Genomic DNA, 12,469 nt, shown 5'->3' with positions numbered 1-12,469 from the left:
ATGGCATTTGCCATCATGCCACAGGCTACTGGTCAAGCTCAGAGCTACTGCTGGCTACACCTCATCACACATGGAAAACCACAGCTGTTCAGCTGAAAGGGAGCAGCCCTATTACATTTTGTACATGGGAACACTGCCAGGTTTTTTTAATCACTTACACTAGGATGGATGAAAAGCCATTTTCCCTCCCAGCTGACGAAGATTCAGATCCCAGATAACAGTCACTCTCTAGCACATGAATGTGGTAGAAACAATGCTATCAGATTACCTAAAAACTCCAAACCACCCCATGATAGGCATTGAGGGTCTAAAACATTTGATGGAAACTGAATAAGACCCAGGGTTTCCTGGAAACTCCAGTGTCACTGAGGATACATCCGGTAACACAGATTGTTTGGCTCTTCACCAAGGCCATGTCTGCATCTCAGTTGTTCCAGTGGCACATCTGAGAAGCAGCAGGCAGCTACTGCTGTGAAATCTGAAAGTGGTTCTTGCCAGGACCCATTATTGCTCTATTCATGGACTTTCAGTGTTTTTCTGCCCTTCAAAATCAATTAAACAACTATCAACTAAATATGAACAAAACATCAGATGCAAATGTAGTGACTAATAAGGGACTATGGGGTCATTCAATTTCTTGTACTAGTTTCCCATTCTTATTATCCAGCCCATTTTGTACAATTTTCAGGATTGCCTGTCTAATTCTTGCCTACCCTGTAGCTTTCAAATCCCTTTCAGTTTCTTCCCCTGAGTGAAGACAGTTATCTTGCCCAATGTCCTACAAAAAATGTTTCTCTGCCACTTCTAGTTACTTACCAGACATTGTGACCACATTTTAAAATGGAAGGTTGTAACACAGGGTTAAGATTCAGTGATGCAGGAGGTATTTCCCATCCAATATGCCTTTTTCCAAGTGAGATACAAAGCTCCACAAAAGAGATATTTGGACTTTAAAGCTTGGGCATTAAAGTTTTCTAGAAAATACATCCCTTTTGACAGCCACAAAGGTCAACACTACCTAAAACCATGAGGGCATGCTTGCAACCTGTGACACAGACCCCAAGTCACCATGGTACAGAAATAGCAAAAAGTACCGCTGAAAATATTCATTGTGCTTATACTTGGCACTTTCCTTACCTGGGTAGGCTTTGAAATAGGAATCAATAAAGCGCTGGTGATCTCCATGGATTGTTCTGGCCATGCCAGGCCACGGCTGGGCAATGCAGAGGGCACCAGACACATCATTGCCCTCTATAACCTCTCCCTGCCGGTTCAAGCATAGGAAGGATGAACAGGTGAACAAAAGAGGAATAATAAAGAGCTTCTCTGTTATTGATCCTGTTGCTCATTGCAGACTGCCAGTGGAGGGTCACAAGTGGAGAAAATAAATGCAAACAACTCTTCTAAACACTTGCAATGCCCTGTTGGCAAATCTGTATGAACAACTGAGATATGCTCTCTCTATATTTATTTAAATTGCTGATCTATTCTGCCATTTTTAAGGAGAAACAGGCATCCTTCTGGGTCCTGTTCCTTTGCTGTCCAAAAGGTGATTAAAGCAGAAACACACACCAACTACTCGCTTGGGCACCCAGCACAGCTCCAACTCACATTCTCATCCATGAGCACAGGCACAATCCCAAAGAAAGGTCTCATAGCCATAGCTGGAACAATCTCAGCTTTCTCCTCTGAGGGCCGTGGGGCAATGCAGATGCCACCAGTTTCTGGAAGAAAAATGAAAAACAAAATATAGGTAGTCCATCCACTACTGGGTGAAAGCAAATTCCAGCTCTTCTTGGGTCAAGAGGAAAACAGTGAAGCCACCTTGCAAGAAAGAGCCACAGGGAATGACTTCTGTAGGACCAAGGAGCACAGACACCTGAAAGCAGCAGAGGCCTGGCATGGGCAGGACTTGGCAGCCCCACTTCCTACCCAGAAGTGATTTTACAGGGAAAGCATAAGCATGTTAGGGGATTTATCTCCCTCTAGTGTTTCTACAGCTGTCTAAGGTTAGCAGGAAAAGCACTTTAGGAGCTGAATTACTATTATTACAGAGTGTGAGATTAACCAACCCCTTACAGGGAGGTTGAGCTTTATCTTCTAGTCAAAATTGAACCTTTTAATCATCCATTTTTATTCCTGCTGGGATGAGCATTAAATCAGACTCCAGCCTTAATGAGGTCTTTTCTATTCTAAATCTAATTCAGAAACACAAGAGAGAAACAAAAACAAAGAAGAATAAGGCTTTTAAAAATACAACTCTATAAATAAAGGTATGTTCTGTCACACAGAGAATGCATTCCTCTACCAGCTTTGCTGAGCTTGTGAAAATTGAATCCAGGGGTTGGAATGGCTGAATTTGACCCTGAATTTGCCTCCAGCTATGAAGGAGGGCCTCTGATGGCCTTAAGCTTTAAATACGTAGCAAATGGTTTCACATGTGGCTTACACACAGTATTTACCATTTCATTGATGAGCATGCATTCACTTCATGTTTCTGTTAATTTTGAAAAGGGGAGCTTGAATAGTTCCAGAAAGAAGCACCCCAGACACCTGCTCTTCTCTGTTTGCACAGATAAAACCTGCATCACAACAGGGACCCTGACTAAACTGAAGGTTGCTCTTGCTAAGCCAGTATTCATCCTAAATACAGCACTGAGAGCTGTGTTTCAACGTGGCGTTTGCCACATCCTGCAGCCACCCGCACACAAGGCAGTAAAGTCTCACCCCTGAGGGAGCTGCATGGCAGCAAGGGTGCCTTAAAAATTATTTGCATGGTGAAGACCTATTATAAATTGGTTTAGAAGTACCAGTTTTAGCCACTGACAGATGACATCAAGCAAAACTTCTAGACTCTACCCTGCCCTTATGAAGCCTTTCTATTCAAAGGCAGAACTGGCAGAAAAAAGCTGTTTCTGCATTACCTGTGCCCACGCTGTGAACACAGTACAAACCCACCCAAACCTTGGGCAAGGACAGCAGAGTATGAGCAGGGGATGAGTGCTTTGAACTAGGCTCCCCTCTGCCGTGGAGAGATCCCATCTGGCAGCAGAGTAGAGCAAGTGCCCTCTGTCACCACAGACAGATTGGAGTGACTGCTTTGGGGGGAATCTGTTTCAAAAGCACCAGTCTAAATCAATGTGAGATGATGCCAACAACAAAAGCTTCCAGAGCCTATTCAGGGATGTCTTTCAAAACCAGCTACTGTTCATGGCTGTTCTTTTTGGTTTTTTGTTGGTTTGTGGTGGGTTTTTTTTGGTTTTTTTTTGTTTTTTTGTTGTTGTTGTTTTGTTTTGTTTTTTTGTTTGTTTGTTTGTTTTTGTGAAATCAGTGACAAAAGTGAAAATACCTAGTATCTCCTCTGCATCATGAAGAACTATACCTAAAATTCAAACACGGCTTTGATTCTATTACTGTCAATCACAACCTGGTATCTTTAGAGCAAGAGCCATAGGAATTTTTCATCTGCACACACCACACTATTAAAATTGCTTCTTATAATTGCTCTCTCACTCATTTGCCTCATCCAAAGACTTTAAAGTGGATTCTTAAATCACCATTTGCTGATGCCTGCCAGGCTTTATTAGCTGGCAACAGGTTGCTGCCTTAGAGAGCAGTGTCCCATAGAGGACACTGCACACAGCAGCACAATTAACCAGCTATTCTGAAACTGTATAGGGAAGGTGACACTGCAGGACCACAGCCAGCATCCATCACATTGTTCCTGTGATCTCTTCCCACGCTCCTTTTACATTTAAATGGCATATATAATCTTTCCAAGATTATATTGGTTTCCTCTTTATTAAAGCATCAACTGTAGAAAAAGATTGATTCCACTTTCTAATAAAATCAATGTCATGAATATTTATCATTATATTATGCTTCCAGGAGCTGGTAACTGTTTATTTGCAAAACTATGCCTGGTTCAAGGTAAGACCAAGTAGTCTGCACTTGGTCTAATGGACTGTCCAGTGAGTGTATTTTAACCTCTCACCTGACAGTTGTTGCTCCAAAATCCCAGGAGAAATACAGTTTAATACAAGATTTAATGCCGTACTTTGGAGGAAATAGGTAACACAGCATGAACACTGCATGCACCAGTTAACAAACAAACCCAAAAAGTGTTAGGACAAAACTGGATTCTTCTCAATTACATCAATGTGCAGCAAATAACTGCTTCTCCATGGTGTTTTCTTTCAGAGCAGTGAGAAAGAAAGCACATGATAAGGAAAGACCTAGCCAGTCATCCTTCCTTCTGCTCAGCATGCAGGAACCCAAAAGATTTAAGAAATCAGTAGCTGAAGCAGTTAACATTTGAATTCTGAGGTGGTTTTATTTCAAATCTGAAAATTTTAAAATAAAGAGCTTGCAAGTCAGGCCTAGATTAAATGGAACTTGGTTGTGTGCCAGAAGAAAATTTATCACACCGAGATAGGTAGCCTGCTAGCAGGAATAAGGACAAAATCAGGAGCAGCTTGACTGGAAAGGGAATGAATATGCTGCTCAGTGGCAGTTTAAGACTATTTTTCAGAGGTTTAAGACTATTTTTCAGAGCAGAGGCAGAATGCCAGCAGCTGTGCTCTTGTCTCCATGGCAAACTGGATCTCACAACTTGAGAAGGACATATTGCAAGACATCTCTAGCAAATCCTGAGTGCTGGTGCAGCCAGAAAAGAGAGGACTGGGTGATGAGGAAGGAGCCAGGAAGGAGCTGCAGGACTCCTTTGAGCAGAGGGCCCCACCAGGCAGCACAATCCCAGTTTGGGTATAGCACGTGGCCTCTCCCTGCTGCTGGCCAGGGAGGCCAGGAGGCAGAGACCAGCTCTGCTGTAACTGGACTGGAGACAGCCAGTCACTGTGTCCAGCAGCTTGTACACAACAAACAAACCTCAACTGATGCACACAGCTGGGCCAAAAGCTGCCAATACACAAGGGCATCCCTTCTGAGGCATCAAAGCCCCAGGGCCCACACAGCTACAGAATATCATTTCAATCATGGGAGAAGGTGCTCCCCAGCAGTCCTGCTGGGTGATGGCCACTGTCCTCCAGCCACCTGATGGGCAGCCAGCAAGTCTCCACTCCAATGTCCTTTCTAATCTGCCAGAGGAGTTGTAGTCAAAGGTCCCTTTGACTACACAGCTTAGTTTTCCATCCTCCCCTGACCCTTCCCAGAAAGGAAAACAATGCACACCTAAGTATAGGTTGTGGCTGTGTGGTGCTTGCAGTGCTTTTGCATGATGAGACCATAACAAGGTCAGAACAGTTAATAAACTGAAAATGAGTTTTGAAATTCAAGCTGACTATTGCCAGCTTTGCCCAGAAATTCAATCCCTGCCTCATATTTCTAGCAGCAATTGGCATTTTCCAGCACTCAAAATATCAAAGAACATTTAGAGGAAAAAAAAAAACCCAACATTGTTATTGCTTGTACATGTTGTTATGCTGCTGTTATGTGCAAAAACTTCACAGAGACTTTCAAAAGGTGATCCAGGTGCCAGGAGGGTTTTTTTGACAGACTTGTTGGATAAATTGAAATGTGTTAATCCCTCTCTCCCCACCAGCAACCTGCCAATGGTCAGGGTCCCCTATGCCCCTCAAGGCTGCCTCTTACCTGTCTGCCACCACGTGTCCACAAGGGCACAGCGCCCTTCTCCCACCACCTGGTAGAACCACTGCCAAGCTTCCTTGTTGATGGGCTCTCCCACTAGACCAAAACAAGAAAGAAAATAACCTGAGACCCAGAAGACTGCAGGAGTTCATTCTTCCTCTTGTTGCACAACAAGCTGGACACATGATCTCCAAGCAGAATGGTTACAGCACTTTTTGCTGGGATGCACAAAGGACTGTGATGCACTCACGTAACTGAGGACTGACTTTTTCCAGAAGGACCAAAAGGCAAGCAATGAATATCACTGAAAGTAACTAATCAATGCAGGTCATGTAATAATAACCTCTAGATTAGAAAATAATGCAGGAAAATGCTGCTTGGGTCACCTATGCCAGTAAAATTCAAAGTGATGCCCTTTAACATTAGATAAATCTTTTAGCCACGTGAAGAATGTGATCCTGAAAAATAATATAGGAAACAGGCAATCACACAAAAGTTCAATGGACCCAAAATGTGATTTTGTTGCTTCCTGTGCTGAGAAAATATTTGAAAAGCCAGACATAGAGCCTGCTTTATAATTTTTTTTCTAACCACATCCCATGTGGTTAGCTGAGCTCCTCTGCCATCTTCATTTCACCAGCTAGAACCCTTTGTCTTTTTCAGATGAAGATTTTATGCCCCTTACCTGAACCCAAAACCTTCAAGGAAGATCTGTCATATTTCTTCACCCACTCTTCTCCATAATTCAGCAGCAGGCGTATCGCTGTAGGTGCTCCGTAAAACTGATTAATTTTCAACCTTTGCACCATTTCCCAGTAACGACCTGCAAAATCACAAACTGGCTTCTTACCCTTCCAGCACTGACATACTGCTGCAAACGCCCAGCTGAAAGGTTAACAGCCAAAGCTGGAGCTGTTACTATTGTGAGTACAAAGCAAAAGCAATGGCCACTTTTTTTTTCCTTCCTTGGATTCACAGATGTTCCTGAGTGTTGTATACACATGATCCAAAGCAATGGAGCTTACCTTTCCTTGAGCAGGCAGGTCACACTGGACAGGTCTCTAAGCTTCTTTTGCCATGTCTAGCCAAACCTTTTCCCACCACTTCCTCACCTGGGTCAGGGTACACTGGAGTGCTTTCAAACAGGACAGAGGTGGCTCCATTGCAGAGTGGTCCATACACAACATAGCTATGTCCTGTGATCCACCCAATGTCGGCCACACAGCCAAAAACATCGCCTTGCTGGTAGTCAAACACATACTGCAAAGATAAACGTAAGGCCAGCTGATTTCCTGTTGGCAGGCTCAGAGGAAAGGTGCTGGACTGGGCATCCAGACAGGAGCAAGAGAGTGCACGGGGCAAGTGGAGCCAGGCGTGTGGGGCACAGCCACATGAAGAGCAGCCCGAGGTGAGGAGGCAAGTCAGAGGGACCAGTACCAGGGCTCCCAGGCCTCCTGGTACATTTGCAAACATACAGGAACATGGCTGTACCAGCAGCTGCTCAGCTGGAGCAAGAAAGCTACAACCAAAGCTCGGAGCCTTGGATACCTAAGGTTGCCTGCTCCAGGTGGTCCACGTGGTAGAGCTGATTCTGAGTCACAGGGAAACTGCAGACCACAGAGTCTCAGACCCTTCACCAATATCAACAGATTTCTATGAGAGATCTGGAGGAACTCATAGGTGTCCATAAAACATTTACTGAGAAATATTCTTAGCTGCTTAGCTTCTCTATATGAGTGCATCACTTTCCAGATGCTACTCTCTCCTTGCTCATCAAATTCAAGATAAGGATCTTAGAGAACTCATTGTCTTGGATATGGAAAATGCTTCCCACTGTAAATCTAACTCCTCTACCATAGAGTGAAGAGGTCCTGACTCATAAGGAGTCAGGTTTATGGATCAGAACTAAAAAAAACCAACCATAAATGTGTGACAAGAGTGTCACATGTGAGTGTGCAAAGACCACAGAGATCACACAGGTCAGCTGATCCTTTACTTAGAAAAGACAATTCTCACCTTACTTTTCCAAGTGCCTTCCCCTCTCATGCACTCTGCAGGTGGACAAAATGCACCAGGGTGCAGATCTACCTTCTGGACTAAGAAAGAGATGCCTTGGTGTTTATGCTGTCACTTAAAAAAGCTGATGTTAGAAATGCCCTTCATGCAGAGAAGTCTGATACTTGAACATTCAAATCTTCTAAAAATTCAACCATGTCAGCCTAAAGAAAGAAAACCTTCACATGAATTGTGTGTGATTACAAACAGGGTGCTACAACTAAAGCCAGATGGAGATCTTTCACCACAATCCTCTCCTCATTTCACTGTTATCTTTTAATATGCAGAGCTCAGACCAGAAGCTTCAAGAAGCAGTGCCTTGACTCTTTCCATTTTCATGAGAAAGAAGGTTAAAATATTTTCCCTAGATCACCCAGAAAAGCAGAACAGAGGTGCAACCACAAGAAGAGAAATACAACTTTAGTTCTTCAGACAAGTACTATGCAAAGAGGCTGTTTTAAGAGTCCAGATACTCTCTGAAATAAACAAGTCCAGCACCCCCATGCAAAATACTACAGTAATATCCACATTACCAATGTCAGTAAGATACTTTCCAGAGTCTCCTCAGCTGCAAATTCTGTGTAGCCAACATTGGCACATTTTAAATGCAAGAGCAGTATTGCCACTTCCTTGCTTTCGTAACTCTGTATTCAGGTTTGCATAGTATCATATTTCTCAGAACAAATCCTGAAGATTAATTACACAGTTCAGGTGTTTTCCCGTTTGTTTACAACCAATAAGCCAACTGAGCAGCAAGCAGAGAACACAGCATTCCTCCCTGAAACAGGTCTCTCTTATTAGCCCTCCTGGAAGGTAAGTGAACCTTTCCCAGAGGAGGCAGCTGAGTTACCTTGTGTGTGAGAGCAGCATAGAGCAGGTATCCAGCCTGGGTGTGAACAATTCCTTTGGGTTTCCCAGTGCTGCCCGAAGTGTACAGCATGAAGAGCATGTCTTCACTGTCCATGCTCTCTGGAGTGCAGACAGAATCTGCCTTGGTCATCTCCTAGGAAAGAAAAGGTGGTAATGACAGAAGGATTTGGTTACATGGAGCCAACCATCACTCCCCTCTGTAAGCATGGCAACAGTATCCAGAGACAAGAGCCACCATTGCTGCTGCCCCTCACAAATGCCCATAGATATATCATAGCTTATATGGGCTCACCTGGTAGAAAGGTTCTTCCTGGGGGTGCATAGCATCTAACATCTGCACCAGTACTTCTGGTGGGCAGAGAAGTCAAGGAGAACTTGCCAGATAAAATAACATTTCAGGAGAAAAAACGCTAAGTCATAGCTGCTTACATTTGAAGCCTTTGCAAGCTGCTGGCAGAAATCAAAAATGTGACTGCAAACACTTGACAGCAGCAGCAAGGCTGACTAGGTGCTGCTTAGTACTTTCCTTTTCCTCTAAAAACTGCAGTGCTACAGTTAAAACTGTGTGTTCATCTCCCTTCCCTGACCCCAAAAGTGGATGACTGTCCTATCCATTTGATCCTCAAATTTTTGTTTTTCTACTCAAAAGAGGAGTGCTTTACTTTCCTGCCTCAGTCACTCTCTTCATACTCCTCTGTTTGGCCAGTTGGGTGAGATTTCTCCTCATCCCTATAGTCAGAACCACAGGAAGGAAGGATGCAATGTCCTGCTAGGTCAGAGCTTCTCTTGAGCTCTGTACTGTCCTGAAGAATGATTCCTGCAAGAGTTATTAGGTGGCTCCTTGGAGGAATTTCTTGGTACTGCCTTTTTATGAGAACACACTGTAAACACACTGTATTTACAAGTGAAATTACCATCAGTAGGTCTGGTTGTTTAAAAGTGTCTGACAAGCAAAGCTTAACAAAACATGAAGGGGTCACAAAATGTAATTCTTAGCCTCTGAGTTACAGCACTGCTGCTCATCTCAGGTATTTCTCATGACAATTCAGCACTGCCAATTCAGGCTGACTTGTCAGTTTTTAAAACAAGAATGGAATCTTCATATGCTCCACTACAACATGAGCTTAAATTTTGCAGTAAGCCATTGCACAAGAGCTGGAAAATACAGCTGCTGTAAAGATCAGTAAGGACAGTTAACACCTTTAACTGTTTAATTCTTGTTTTACTTCAGATCTCAAAACTGACACTGGGATGAGCACAGTTCTTGGATCACTGAAGTACCTCAGGCTGTTTGCAGACCAAAGAAAATTATCAGAATGTCCTTTGTGGAGTAAGGAGTAAAACAATTTCTGAGTAAAACTTGTCTTCTCTGTTTAACTTATACTAGTACTTCCTCCTGTCTCATGTGACCAGCACAGAGACTCTTGAGCAATTATCTTGCCAGAGGATTATTTTTCCAGGCATTATTAGCATGAGTAGTTCCTGTTTACTGCTGCCAGCAAACTGATTAAACTACTTCTGCATTAAGCTGGAGTCCCATGTGTGCCAGCTAAACACATAAAAACAACTGCTGTTTTCTTTCCCAGGAAGTACAGGCTCTAAATATTCCTGAACCATCACTATTCTCCCACCATGGGACAACCAGAACACTGTTCATGGCTGGATGAAGCCTTTCTAGGAACTTCATTATTTCTGCACTGCCTTTGAACAATGTCCAGTTGAAGTGCACACACAATCCGTAACACTGTGTCTGAACACAGTGAAATAACAACAGTCATGATGGTTTCCATGACCTCTGAGTCTCAGGAAACACTCTTTAAATCTCAGCACTGTTTGCAAGACTTCTGAAATGGAGCAGTATAACCTCTGCCCATGCCGAGATAAACCAGACATAGATTGAGCTGCTTCTACTCACAATCCTAGCAGACTGTAAATACAGGCAGTCCATTTGAGGATGAAGATCCAGATGCTGTAATGAGCAGAACTCAGGTCCCAAAAGCACTTGTAGAAAGAAAGATTATCCTAGCTAACACTCAGACCCAAAAGGAGTTATCCAACAACAACATACCTCTTCAAGGGGAATATCACGGTCACCCATCTGGACTTTCTTATCTGTCCTCTGAGCCACAAACACATGTTTGATGCTTGGACAGTTCTTCACAGCTTCATCCACAGTTGCCTTCAGCTCTGTGGTTCGGCCTCCCCTGACTCCCTGGTTGTATGTGATAACTGCTTTGCATCCAGCTAAAAAGAGAAAGAATTAGCAGACATGCCAGCCTGTCTTCCAGGCTAGTATGCACAGCTGACATCCACCACTTTGGGTGTGATGTATAGAACAACGTGTGACAAATACTCAGAACTGCTGTCAGTCAAAACCAGTCAGTGTCACTGGTGAAAACACTTTAAAACCTGAGACACAGAGAGATTAAGGGTAGTTGGGACCTCTATAGGTTATGCAGTCCATCTCCCCCACCTCAAGGCAGGGTCTCTGCTTCAGCTAAACCACTTCTGACAGCTATCCCTTGAATCTTCCTAAAACACTCCAATGGCATCTACTCTACCCTTTCCCCAGCAGTCCACTCCAATGTCTATCACATACGTGAGGAAGTCTTTCCCAACATCCAGTCTACGTATCTCTCACTGCAGTTTAAATCATCCATCCATGCCTTGCAAAGCTGACATGCAGAGCAGCTTCTTCCCAGTTCTCTGTGTGAGGGATAACTAAAACATGTACTTGCTCTGTGCAGATCAACTGCACTAAACAGAAGAAAAGAACATGACAATTTCTCTAAGACTTATTCCCTGACATTAGCCACAAAGAAACTGATGTGACTGCTAGGACATGACCCACTGGCTATTTCCCTCTTCTGTTGCTATTTCTAGCATCACTTTTAACCTAATCACAATATACAAGTAAAGTACTTTGGGGGCTGAGAACAGCTCTATCTTCTGGTACAAGGGCTCACAGAGCAGAGGCAGGCTGCCAACATTTCCAGTACTGTACATAAATCACAGGATCCCAATTGAGAATGCAGAATTAGTACCGTCCAAGAGCATCAAAGAAACACTGCAATTATACTGCAAAACAACTAATCAGGCCCTATCCTTAAGCTCTGGTTTTCCTTCCAGCTTCACTGCTGTCAAGCAATAAGCCGGTGCACACTGAATGTTAAGCAATTTATTAAGTGTTCTAAGGCCAGAGGACACTGCATGTGTCACTCAGGGAAAGGCTCCTCACTGCACTCTGCAGGGGAGAGTGAACTGTCCTGCTAGGCAAGAATGAACCAAGAAAACTCTTTCTGCCAAGAAAACACAGGGCTGGGATATGCCTTGGAGACTGAAACAGAGGCGTTTGTTCCCCAGTCTGCATCTACTCACAGTCCATGATTCTCCCAGCCAAGGACTCGGCGCTGAATCCAGCGAAGATCACGGTGTGAACAGCACCGATCCTGGCACAAGCCAGCATGGCTGCCACTGACAAGGGGGACACAGACATATAGATGGCCACCCTGTCCCCTTTCTGGATCCCATATTTCTTCAGGGTGTTGGCAAGGCGGCAAGTCAGATCCAGAAGTTCCCTGTGGCACAGAAGGAATGTTGTCATGTGACTGCACAACCTGATTTACATGGGGTGAACAAAGAAAAGATGAACTTGGGCAGAGTGAGGCTTTACGATCACCTCTGTAGCTCATCTCAGCAGTACAGGGCATCTTAAAGAAGGGTGGCCTGGGGCATGCTGATAGCCAGGCTGCTCCTGCCACTGTGGAGAGGAGGAAAAAAGGGCAGAGTGGTACTTGCTGCAGAAGGACAGGAGAGAGAGCTGCAGGCGCTGTCCAGAGCTGCCAGGCTGTAATGTGGCCACAGCAGCCAGCAAGCCAGGTGCTGTCACACTGCCTCCAGAAATCAGGGTTCATTTCAGTCACTCCTGATGCCTTTT

The 12,469-nt window shown here is 44.1% G+C and overlaps 1 protein-coding gene across 1 annotated transcript in view; it reads right to left on the bottom strand.

The window, feature by feature from the left end:
- The window catches only part of ACSS1 (acyl-CoA synthetase short chain family member 1), a gene marked incomplete at its 5' end in the record, with an annotated part of 30,602 nt that overhangs the window by 6,741 nt on the left and 11,392 nt on the right, over positions 1-12,469 (bottom strand). The window contains 8 exons of the mRNA XM_083856516.1: positions 1,138-1,264; positions 1,612-1,724; positions 5,611-5,703; positions 6,293-6,430; positions 6,720-6,867; positions 8,513-8,665; positions 10,601-10,776; positions 11,911-12,110. Coding sequence (XP_083712642.1) covers positions 1,138-1,264; positions 1,612-1,724; positions 5,611-5,703; positions 6,293-6,430; positions 6,720-6,867; positions 8,513-8,665; positions 10,601-10,776; positions 11,911-12,110 — 1,148 coding nt within the window. The remainder of the gene's footprint in view (positions 1-1,137; positions 1,265-1,611; positions 1,725-5,610; positions 5,704-6,292; positions 6,431-6,719; positions 6,868-8,512; positions 8,666-10,600; positions 10,777-11,910; positions 12,111-12,469) is intronic.

The sequence above is a fragment of the Zosterops lateralis genome, assembly GCF_965231275.1.
Source record: "Zosterops lateralis genome assembly, chromosome: 3".
Classification (NCBI taxonomy): Eukaryota; Metazoa; Chordata; class Aves; order Passeriformes; family Zosteropidae; genus Zosterops; species Zosterops lateralis.
The sequence above is the reverse complement of the archived record's forward strand: the minus strand, read 5'-3'. Positions and strand labels throughout refer to the sequence as shown.